Source organism: Tachyglossus aculeatus, chromosome 14 (genome assembly GCF_015852505.1).
Source record: "Tachyglossus aculeatus isolate mTacAcu1 chromosome 14, mTacAcu1.pri, whole genome shotgun sequence".
NCBI classification, from domain to species: domain Eukaryota; kingdom Metazoa; phylum Chordata; class Mammalia; order Monotremata; family Tachyglossidae; genus Tachyglossus; species Tachyglossus aculeatus.
This window is the reverse complement of record NC_052079.1, coordinates 49,346,356-49,358,558: the sequence shown is the minus strand read 5'-3', so window position 1 is coordinate 49,358,558 and position 12,203 is coordinate 49,346,356. Positions and strand designations below refer to the sequence as shown.

At 52.0% G+C, this 12,203-nt stretch overlaps 1 protein-coding gene across 1 annotated transcript; it reads right to left on the bottom strand.

Annotated features, from left to right (window-relative positions):
- Positions 1 to 1,217: 1,217 nt before the first annotated feature.
- NOL12 (nucleolar protein 12) lies at positions 1,218 to 11,438 on the bottom strand. The gene is made up of 6 exons (XM_038756618.1): positions 11,253 to 11,438; positions 7,129 to 7,234; positions 6,257 to 6,305; positions 5,631 to 5,773; positions 5,153 to 5,250; positions 1,218 to 1,839 (listed from the first exon to the last, which is right to left on the bottom strand). The coding sequence occupies exons 1-6, from the start codon at positions 11,342 to 11,344 to the stop codon at positions 1,674 to 1,676; spliced, it is 654 nt and encodes a 217-aa protein (XP_038612546.1). The 5' UTR covers positions 11,345 to 11,438; the 3' UTR covers positions 1,218 to 1,673.
- Between the last annotated feature and the right edge of the window lie 765 nt (positions 11,439 to 12,203).

The window sequence follows — 12,203 nt, the reverse complement described above, 5'->3', positions numbered from 1 at the left end:
CCTCAGCTGTAAAATGGGGATTAAGACTGTGAGCCCCACGTGGGACAACCTGATCACCTTGTATCTACCCCAGTGCTTGGCACATAGTAAGCACTAGGCAAATACAGCGTGGCTCAGTGGAGAAGAGCACGGGCTTTGGAGTCAGAGGTCATGGGCTCGAATCCCGGCTCTGCCACATGTCTGCTGTGTGACCTTGGGCAAGTTACTTAACTTCTCTGAGCCTCAGTTACCTCATCTGTAAAATGGGGATTAAGACTATGAGCTCCAGATGGGACAACTTGATCACCTTGTCTCCACCCCCAGCGCTTAGAACAGTGCTCTGCCCATAGTAAGCGCTTAACAAATGCCATCATTATTAAATACCATCACTATTATTAAAATGGTGATCCTGTGCCCCCTAGTAACTGGAATGGCTAACCCGCCTCGCCTCTGATACAATGAGCATTCGCGGGTGGCCTCTGTCCCGGACAGCCCTGGCTGAAACTATGACATCATGAGAAGCGAATCCAGGAAGCTGTCATTCTTTCTTAAGGCCCTGCTGAGAGCTCACCTCCTCCAGGAGGCCTTCCCACACTGAGCCCCTTCCTTCCTCTCCCCCTCGTCCCCCTCTCCATCCCCCCATCTTACCTCCTTCCCTTCCCCACAGCACCTGTATATACATATATATGTTTGTACATATTTATTACTCTATTTATTTATTTATTTATTTTACTTGGACATATCTATTCTATTTATTTTATTTTGTTAGTATGTTTGGTTTTGTTCTGTCTCCCCCTTTTAGACTGTGAGCCCACTGTTGGGTAGGGACTGTCTCTATATGTTGCCAATTTGTCCTTCCCAAGCGCTTAGTACAGTGCTCTGCACATAGTAAGCGCTCAATAAATACGATTGATGATGATGACTCTTTCCTCCTCACTCAGCCGCGGCAGTGGTTCACGGCAGCCTGGTGAGCCGAGACACTTCCGAGCAAAAGCCTTTCTGGCCCCTCCCCAGGACGTTGGCAGTGGCAGTTGGGGGGCTTCCAGACCCAGAACCAACAGCCCCTCCTTTTCTCCCGCCCCCCACCAGAGAAGCCCACACTAAAATATGTTTTGTTTTGTTCTCCATCTCCCCCTTCTAGACTGTGAGCCCGCTGTTGGGTAGGGACCGTCTCTAAAATGTTGCCAACTTGTACTTCCCAAGCAATTAGTCCAGTGCTCTGCACACAGTAAGCGCTCAATAAATACGATTGAATGAATGAATCCAGCTTTCAGGACCCTGCCCTTCCGGGAAAACCAAAGTGCGGAGCAGACTGCTAGGGCCTTGGGGGCAAGGCGGAGGGCTCCCGGCCCTCTCCGGCCCCACACCGACGACCAGTAAACAGCCCAGACTCCTGTTTAGCAAAAATATCTAATGTCTGTGGTGACACCAGGAAGTCTCCACACAACTTCCTGCTGGAGATTCCGGCTCCTCCCCCGCTGGTGAGGCAACTGAAGTCAGGGGCCCCAACCCTGACCCTGGAAGGGAAGGGGAAGAAGATGGTTTTGGCCTGGCCCGGCAAAGGGTGGCCAGTGTGATGCCCCAGCCCAAAGGGAGCCGGAAACCCGGGCTAGGAGACAAGCGGCTTTCCTCTGCAGAGCTGCTTCCCAGACAACGCGGGTCCAGCACGGTCCAGTGTGTGCCCATGGGCGAAGTCAGTCTCCGCCGGGCCGGGCCTTGCCCGTCAGTTTGCGGCGTTGAGATCTGGTGGTCCGCCCGGCGCTGGGGGGCTTCTTGGCCGAGTCCAGGGGACGTCGAGGGCGCTTCCTCTTGACCTTCTTGCGGGTGTGGGCGTGCAGGGAAGCAGTGAGGGAGGAGATCCTTTGGGGGAGAGAAGGGAATCCGGCTGCCTGAAAGTCCGCCCTTCCGACCCTCAGCAAGCAGCCCCGTTCCTGGATGGCTGTTTCCTCTCAGGGTCCAGGCGTGGCCCCGGGAAAACCCGGATGCGTTGGGAGCCATGGGGCAGCCGCACAAATATGGCACTGCAGCTGTGCAGGAGACCCCGTGGGGCTCCGGGAGACCGAACTCACGTGACCCTATTCCACCCACTACTGTCCCAGAAATCTGGTCGGACTCGGTGAGAAATCAAACCAACACCCCTCGAGCTCCCCTTGAGCCCCAGAATTTCAGCACAGGCCAAGCTTGTCTCGAAGGATGCCTGGCTGGGGACCACTAAGAGCAGCGGCAGGTAGCCCTTTTATCACACCCTGGGACTGCCAGGACAGCCACCCACAAAGTGTCTCAATGGTCCCCCCACAAGCAAGGATACGAATCTGCTGGCGTGGAGCAGGCTGCCCTGGTTTCTCCCAGCCCAGTCCCAGCGGGTCTTCAAGCCTGCACCCGCCTCTTCTAATATCCCACTGACAGCGGGGCTCCAGTTGGCCCCCAAGTCATCCCGCTCAGCCTTCCCCGCCTAGGCCTTCATTTCCCCTTCTCCCACATCACCCTTGCGCTTGGACTTCCACCCTTTATGCACCCTTCCCTCCGCCCCACAGCACTTACGTACATCATGATGATGGTATTTGTTAAGCGCTTATTATGTGCCTGGAACTGTTCTAAGCGCTGGGGTAGATACAAGGTCATCAGATTGTCCCACTTGGGGCTCACAGTCTTAATCCCCATTTTACAGATGAGCAAACTGCGGCACAGAGAAGTTAAGCGGCTTGCCCAAGGCCACTCAGCAGACAAGTGGCGGGGCTGGAATTAGAATCCACGACCTCTGACTTCCAAGCCCGTGCTCTTTCCACTAATCCACGCTGCTTGTCTTTATTCATGTCCATAATGTATTTATATTAATATCTGTCTCCCCTTCTAGACCTTAAGCTCACTGTGGGCAAGGAACATGTCTACCAATGCTTTTCTTTTAGGGGATTTGTTAAGCGCTTACTATGTGCCAGTCACTGTTCTAAGTGCTGGGGTAGATACAGGGTCATCAGATTGTCCCACTTGGGGCTCTTAATCCCCATTTTACAGACGAGAGAACCGAGGCACAGAGAAGTTAAGCGGCTTGCCCAAGGTCACTCAGCAGACAAGTGGCAGGGCTGGAATTAGAATCCACGACCTCTGACTCCCAAGCCCGTGCTCTTTCCACTAATCCATGCTGCTTGTCTTTATACATGTCCATAATGTATTTATATTAATATCTGTCTCCCCTTCTAGACCTTAAGCTCACTGTGGGCAAGGAACATGTCTACCAACGCTTTTCTTTTAGGGGATTTGTTAAGCGCTTATTATGTACCAGGCACTGTTCTAAGCGCTGGGGTAGATACAAGGTCATCAGATTGTCCCACTTGGGGCTCACAGTCTTAATCCCCATTTTACAGATGAGCAAACTGCGGCACAGAGAAGTTAAGCGGCTTGCCCAAGGTCACTCAGCAGACAAGTGGCGGGGCTGGAATTAGAATCCACGACCTCTGACTTCCAAGCCCGTGCTCTTTCCACTAATCCACGCTGCTTGTCTTTATACATGTCCACAATGTATTTATATTAATATCTGTCTCCCCTTCTAGACCTTAAGCTTACTGTGGGCAGGGAACATGTCTACCAACGCTTTTCTTTTAGGGGATTTGTTAAGCCCTTACTATGTGCCAGTCACTGTTCTAAGCGCTGGGGTAGATACAGGGTCATCAGATTGTCCCACTTGGGGCTCTTAATCCCCATTTTACAGATGAGAGAACTGAGGCACAGAGAAGTTAAGCGGCTTGCCCAAGGTCACTCAGCAGACAAGTGGCGGGGCTGGAATTAGAATCCATGACCTCTGACTTCCAAGCCCGTGCTCTTTCCACTAATCCACGCTGCTTCTCTTCATACATGTCCATAATGTATTTATATTAATATCTGTCTCCCCTTCTAGACCTTAAGCTCATTGTGGGCAGGGAACATGTCTACCAATGCTTTTCTTTTAGGGGATTTGTTAAGCGCTTACTATATGCCAGGCACTGTACTGAGCACTGGGATAGGTACAGGCTTCTCAGGTTGGACACAATCCCGGTCCCACACAGGGCTCACAGTCTTACTCCCCATTTTACAGATGAGGTAACGGAGGCCCAGAGAGTTAAATGACTTGCCCCAGTCACACGGCAGGCAAGTGATGGATACAGGATTAGAACCCAAGTCCTTCTGACTCCCTCCCAAGAGCTCAGTACTATCCATTAGTACTCTCTCAAGAGCTCTGCGCTCAAATATGGCTGACTGGCCCCCAGATCAATGGTATTTATTGAGCGCTTACTGTGTGCAGAGCACTGTACTAAGCCCTTGGGAGAATAATAATAATAATGATGGCATTTGTTAAGCGCTTACTCTGTGCAGAGAACTGTTCTAAGCGCTGGGGGGGGGATACAAGGTAATCAAGTTGTCCCACGTGGGGCTCACAGTCTTAATCCCCATGTTACAGATGAGGTAACTGAGGCTCAGAGAAGCTAAGTGACTTGCCCAAGGTCACACAGCAGACATGTGGTGGAGCAGGGATTCGAACCCATGACCCCTGACTCCAAAGCCCGGGCTCTTTCCACTGAGCCACGCTGCTTCTAAGGAGAATACAACAGATACATTCCGTTGAGAAGCAGCGTGGCTTACTGGAAAGAGTGCGGGCTTGGCAGGCAGAGGTTGTGAGTTCCAATCCCGGGCTCCGCCACTTGTCGGCTGTGTGACCTTGGGAAAGCTGCTTCACTTCTCTGTGCCCCGGTTATCTCATCTGTAAAATGGGGATTAAGACTGTGAGCCCCACGTGGGACAACATGATTACCTGGTCTCTAACCCAGCGCTTAAAACAGTGGTTGGCACATAGTAAGCGCTTAACAAATGCCGTCATTATTATTATACATTCCCCCTACCTGTGCCTCCCAGCTGCTGTTGCTCTGATGCCCACTGCTGGTCTTCTAGACTGTGGGCTCGTTGTTGGGTAGGGACCGTCTCTATATGTTGCCGACTTGGACTTCCCAAGCGCTTAGTACAGTGCTCTGCACACAGTAAGTGCTCAATAAACACGATTGACTGAATGAGGCCAAGTCCCTTCCTCACCCAGCCCACCTGCAGCCCTAAGCCAAGTCTGAACCCTCTCCCTACCCACCCACGGGAGCAGAACAGCAGAGGGGAAGGGGCTTCCCGGGCCCAGGACTACTAGAGGGCAACTCACCTCTGGGATAGGAAGGGGTCTCCAGACTTTTTGGGCAACGCACTGGTGGTTTTGTCCCAAGACTCTTCCTCTTTCTCTGATCCAGCGCTGTCTTCCGCCTATAGGAAGATAAGGGAGCAGGGAGGAGGATGAGAAGTCACCAGGGTCGCCCCTCGCTTCGCCTGGCTCTTCGGTGAGCTCCACGAGGGCAGAGAGCATGCCTACTTACTCCACTGGACTCTCCCAAACGTTCAGTCCCGTGCCCTGCGCACGGTAAGCACTCAAATACCACAGATCGGTAAATAAAAATAAATACAGGTACGAGAGTACTGCGGTACGCCGGGCCCGGCACAGTGCTCTTCGCCGACTCGCTACGGGAGATTTGCTTGCCCTGGTTTTCCTCGGGAGCTTTCCCTAGGGTGGATTGAAGGACTGAGGACCTGTAGCCCTTGACAGCCGTGAGGGCTTCTCCCGGGGCAGCGTCAGGAGCCGCACGTACCCCAGGCTGGGGCAGCCCCAGCTGGCGAGCCCCAGAGAGGTCCAGGTCGCTGATGGTGGTCACGGTCACCGTGTGGTTAGGGTGGTCGTACTGTACGGTCTCCATCTGGGATGTCACCAGTTGCTCCAGCTCGTCTGCCTCTTCTGCAAAGAAGAGATTATGAACAAATACGGTAATTCAGTTAATGAGAACCAGATCCCATGGACAGCAGCCCGGACCCCTCCCCTTCAGCATCACACACATACACACACACACACCCCATTTCTTCACCAGAGGCATAATGGTTCACTCCAAGGACTGGAGGACCAACCTGGAGAGACATATGGGGGAAATCTCACAGCTAACAACCCCCACTTTCCCTACTCCTACTACAGATGTGACACGGTCCCATTCGGGCCATCTGAGACACATCCAAGCCTGCTTCAACTGGTACCTCTATTTGGATCCTGTGCCCCAGCCAACAGGACTCCCCCCACCCCTGTTGTTCCTAAGGCACAGAAGATTTTTGAGCTCCCAGTTCTACTTGTGAAGCCCCCATCAAGCCTGCCGATTCAGCCTCGGCCTTACTGTCTGACAGCGGTTAGGCCAGGAGCTGCCCTAACGCAGGGACAGGAGGGTGGACCTACCCAGAGCCTCTTCTCGCTCTGACAGCATCTTCAGGTATTCCTTGTGGCGCTGCAACAGGGAAGACGACAGGTGAGTATGTGCCAGCTCCTTTGACCCAAACCCTAGACGGCATGGGGAGGGCAGGGAAAGGAGTCTGTCATGGGGAAGAGGTGGGCAGGTTGTCATGCTGGGCAGTGGGACACACCACAAAAGACTCTCTGTGGGCTCTTCAAACCCACAGGGGTGACCCTGCGCAAGTCATTTAACTTCTCTGGGCCTCGGTTTCCTCAACTGTTAAGAGGATCAAATACCTCTGTAAAATAAGGGTTCAATACCTGATCTCCCTCCTGCTTGGACTGTGAGTCTCAGGTGGGATAGGGACTATATGCCCGCCCTGAGTAACTTGCAATCATTCAACATTTAAGCACTTACTGTTTGCAGAGCACTTGGAAAAGTACAACACAACAATAAACAGTGACATTCCCTGCCCACAAGCTCACAGTCTAGAATATCTACCCCAGCGTTTAGAACGGTGCTTGACACACAGTAAGCGCTTAATAAATATTATTATTATACCTGTTCTACTCTCCTTCAGACTGCAAACCCCGTGTGAAGCAGAGGCTGCGTCTGACCTGATTATACTGTATCTCTTAGTTCTTAGCACACTTTAACAAATACCACAATTATCGGTATTATTCTCCGGGCCTCCAGTTTCCTGTATGCAAAGAGGCCCACCCTAGTTCTGTTCCACCAGCAGAAACTTCCTCCCACCCCAAGCCTGAGTCCACCCTTCCACAGATCTTGCTAAAATCGCATCTCTCTTCCCGGTCCCCGCTGCCGGCCCCGTTCTAGGGTCCAGCTGCAGGCGGGGCCGTCCCCTCGCCCATCGCACCTCCTCTCGCAGTTTCTTCTGCTCCTCCTTCAGCTTGCGTTTGATCTCCTCCACGGCCGCCTTCCTCCGCTCCACTTTGCGCTTGTGGAAGCCGGTGAGGTACTCCCTAAGGGGGGTGGGCAGAGAAGGGGCTGAAGGAATCTGGGGAGTCACTCAGGGGATAGGAAGAAAGGGACGAGAAGAAGCGTGGCCTCGTGGGCAATAATAACAATCATGGTATTTATTAAATGCTCACGATGATCAAAGCACTGTTCTAAGCGCTGGGGTCGATACAAGATAATCAGGCTGGACACAGTCCCTGTCATTCATTCATTCAATTGTATTTAATGATAATAATAATAATGATGGCATTTATTAAGCGCTTACTATGTGCAAAGCACTGTTCTAAGCGCTGGGGAGGTTACAAGGTGATCAGGTTGTCCCACGTGGGGCTCACAGTCTTAATCCCCATTTTTACAGATGAGGTAACTGAGGCCCAGAGAAGTTAAGTGACTTGCCCAAAGTCACACAGCTGACAATTGGTGGAGCCGGGGTTTGAACCCATGACCTGTGACTCCAAAGCCCATGCTCTTTTCCACTGAGCCACGCTGCTTCTCTATTTACTGAGCGCTTACTGTGTGCAGAGCATTGTACTAAGTGCTTGGGAAAGTACGATGCAGCAATAGAGAGAAACAATCCCTGCCCACAGTCTGAGGGTCCACATAAGGCTCAGTCTTAATCCCCCACAGGTCTGGGAGTAAGAAAGACCTGGGTTCCAATTCCAGCTCCACCGTTTGTCTGTGGTGTGACCAGGGGCAAGTCATTTCACTTCTCTGTGCCTCGGTTTCCTCATCTGTAAAATAAGGATTGAGACTGAGAGCCCAACTTGGGACAGGGACTGAGTCCAGCTCGATTTGTTTGTATCCAACCCAGCACTTAGTACAGTGCCTAACATATAGCAAGCTGTTAACAAATACCATTATTATCCCTCTAGACTGTAAGCCCTTTGTGGGCAGGGACTGTCTCTCCCTTTATTGCAATATTGTAGTTTCCAAGCGCTTAGTGCAGTGCTCTGCACACAGTAAGCGCTCAATAAATTCGACTGAATGAATAAAGTCACTTCTCTCTTCTGGGCCTCAGTTCTCTCATCTGTAAAATAATAATGATGGTATTTGTTAAGCGTTTACTATGTGCCAAGCACTGTTCTAAGCCCTAGGGTAGATACAAGGTTACCAGGCTGTCCAATGTGGGGCTCAGTCTTTAATCCCCATTTTACAGATGAGGTGACTGAGGCACGGAGAAATGAAGTGAGTTGCCCAGAGTCACACAGCAGACAGGTGGTGGGGTCGGGATTAGAACCCATGACCTCTGACTCCCAAGCCCATGACTGCGAGCCCCACGTGGGTCAGGGATTGTGTCTAACCTTATTACCTTGTATCTACCCCGGAGCCTAAAACAGTGCCTGGCACATAGCAGGCACTTAAAAAATACCACTTTTTTGAAAAAAGTGAGAAAGGCAGGGAATTGGTGTGGACTTCCAGCCCCACGTGGGGGGAGAGGGACACTTACCTCAAATGGGAATTTGAGACTGTGAGCCCCACGTGGGACAGGGACTGTGACCATTCCCATTTGCTTGTAATAATAATAATGATGGCATTTGTTAAGCGCTTACTATGTGCCAAGCAGTGTTCTAGGCGCTGGGGCTCGAAGTCTTCATCCTCGCCCCCTCGTCCCCCTCTCCATCCCCCCCATCTTACCTCCTTCCCTTCCCCACAGCACCTGTATATGTTTGTACATATTTATTACTCTATTTATTTTACTTGTACATATCTATTCTATTTATTTTATTTTGTTAGTATGTTTGGTTTCGTTCTCTGTCTCCCCCTTTTAGACTGTGAGCCCACTGTTGGGTAGGGACTGTCTCTATATGTTGACAACTTGTACTTCCCAAGCGCTTAGTACAGTGCTCTGCACACAGTAAGCGCTCAGTAAATACGATTGATGATGATGATGATGATCCCCATTTTACAGTTGAGGGAACTGAGGCCCAGAGAAGTGAAGTGACTTGCCCAGGGTCACGCAGCAGACAAGTGGCAGAGGCGGGATTAGAACCCACGACCTCTGACTCCCAATGGTAATAATGATGGCATTTATTAAGCGCTTACTATGTGCAAAGCACTGTACTAAGCGCTGGGGAGGTTACAAGGTGATCAGGTTGTCCCATGGTGGGGGCTCACAGTTTTAAACTCCATTTTACAGATGAGGTAACTGAGGCCCAGAGAAGTGAAGTGACTTGGCCAAAGTCACACAGCTGGTGGAGTCAGGATTTGAACCCATGACCTCTGACTCCCAAGCCTGGGTTCTTTTTACTAAGCCACACTGCTTTTCATAATAATAACGGCATTTGCTAAGCGCTTACTATGTTGCCAACTTGTACTTCCCAAGCGCTTAGTACAGTGCTCTGCACACAGTAAGCGCTCAATAAATACGACTGAATGAATGAATGAATGTGCCTGGCACTGCTCTAAGCGCTAGGGGAGATACAAGGTCATCAATAGTCCCACGTGGGAAGCAGCGTGGCTCAGTGGAAAGAGCCCGGGCTTTGGAGTCAGAGGTCAGGGGTTCAAATCCCGGCTCCGCCACTTGTCAGCTGGGTGACTTTGGGCAAGTCACGTCACTTCTCTGGGCCTCAGTTACCTCTACTGTAAAATGGGGATGAAGACTGTGAGCCTCACGTGGGACAACCTGATCACCTTGTATCCCCCAGCGTTTAGAACAGTGCTTTGCACATGGTAAGGGCTTAACAAATGCCACTATTATTATTATTATTACCCTCCCCATTTTACAGGTGAGGGAACTGAGGCCCGGAGAAGGGGAGTGACTTGCCCAAAGTCACACGGCTGACAAGAGGCAGAGGTGGGATTAGAACTCACGACCTCTGACTCCAAAGCCCGGAGTCTTTCCATTGAGCCACGCAGCTTAGCCACCCCGGCGCTTAGTACAGTACAGAGAAGTAGCGTGGCTCAGTGCAAAGAGCTCCAGCGCTTAGTACAGTACAGAGAAGCAGCGTGGCTCAGTGGAAAGAGCCCGGGCTTTGGAGTCAGAGGTCATGGGTTCAAATCAATCAATCAATCAATCGTATTTATTGAGCGCTTACTATGTGCAGAGCACTGTACTAAGCGCTTGGGAAGTACAAATTGGCATCACATAGAGACAGTCCCTACCCAACAGTGGGCTCACAGTCTAAAAGGGGGAGACAGAGAACAGAACCAAACATACCAACAAAATAAGTAGGATAAAAATGTACAAGTAAAATAAATAAATAAATAAATAAATAAATAAATAGAGTAATAAATATGTACAACCATATATACATATATACAGGTGCTGTGGGGAAGGGAAGGAGGTAAGACGGGGGGATGGAGAGGGGGACGAGGGGGAGAGGAAAGAAGGGGCTGTAAAATGGGGATTCAAATCCTGACTCCACCAGCCGTGTGACTTTGGGCAAGTCACTTCACTTCTCAGGGACCGTCTCTATATGTTGCCAACTTGTACTTCCCAAGGGCTTAGTCCAGTGCTCTGCACACAGTAAGCGCTCAATAAATACGATTGATGATGATGATGATGATGGGTTTAGATCCTGGCTCCGCCACTTGTCAGCTGTGTGACTTTGGGCGAGTCACTTCACTTCTCTGGGCCTCAGTTCCCTCATCTGTAAAATCATCATCATCATCAATCGTATTTATTGAGCGCTTACTGTGTGCAGAGCACTGGACTAAGCGCTTGGGAAGGACAAGTTGTTAACATCTAGAGACGGTCCCCACCCAGCAGTGGGCTCACAGTCTAGAAGGGGGAGACGGAGAATAAACCCAAACATACTAACAAAATAAAATAAATAGAATAGATATGTACAACTAAAGTAAATAAATAAGTAGGGTAATAAAATGAGTAAAACGGGGATTAAACCAGTGAACCCCCCCCGTGGGACAACGTGATCACCTTGTAACCTCCCCAGCGCTTAGAACAGTGCTTTGCACATAGTAAGCGCTTAATAAATGCTATCATTATTATTATTACAGTGCCTGACACATAGTAAGCGCTTAACAAATACCATCATTATTATTATTATTATTATAATTACTTACCGCCTCTTCTCCTCATCGAAGGTGAGGACCTGGCGGCCCCGCGACCCGACGGCGCCACCGTCCTTGCTCTTCTTCTTCTTCTTGCGGCCCATACCGCCCCCTCCCAAGCGCTCAGTACAGTGCCCGCCTCAGGGGAAGCGCTCAATAAATACGACGGATTAAACGGGAATCGCCGCCAACAACACGCTACTTCCGGTCGCACCGCCCGGTCAGGCCCGGCGAGACCTCCGCCCCGACAAGACAAGGTTCCGGAGACTTCCGGCCCCGCCCACTCCTCCCTTATTGGTCCCCGCCCTTGGGGCTCCTCCCACTCTGCCCCCCATTGGGCCTCGCCTCCGGAGGCCCCGCCCACTCTGCCCCCATTGGTCCCCGCCCTTGGGGCTCCACCCACTCTGCCCCCCACTGGGCCTCGCCTCCTGAGGCCCCGCCCACTCCCCCGTCGGTCCCCGTCTCCTGAGGCCCCGCCCACTCCCTCCCATTGGTCCCCGTCTCCTGAGGCCCCGCCCACTCTCCCCCATTGGTCCCCGTCTCCTGAGGCCCCGCCCACTCTGCCCCTCATTGGGGCCAGCCCACTCTGCCCCCCATTGGTCCCCCTCCTGAGGCCCCGGCCATTCCGCCCCCATTGGCCCCTCCCCTGAGTAACCGCCCACTCTCCCCCCATTGGCCCCCGTCTCCTGAGGCCCCGCCCACTCTCCCCCATTGGTCCCCGTCTCCTGAGGTCCCGCCCACTCTCCCCCATTGGTCCCCGTCACCTGCGGCCCCGCCCACTCTCCCCCATTGGTCCCCGTCTCCTGAGGTCCCGCCCACTCTGCCCCCTATTGGGGCCGCCCACTCTGTCCCCATTGGCCCCTCCCCTGAGTCCACGCCCACTCTCCCCCATTGGCCCCCACCTCCTGAGGCCCCGCCCACTCTCCCCTCATTGGTCCCATCTCCTGAGTCCCCGCCCACTCT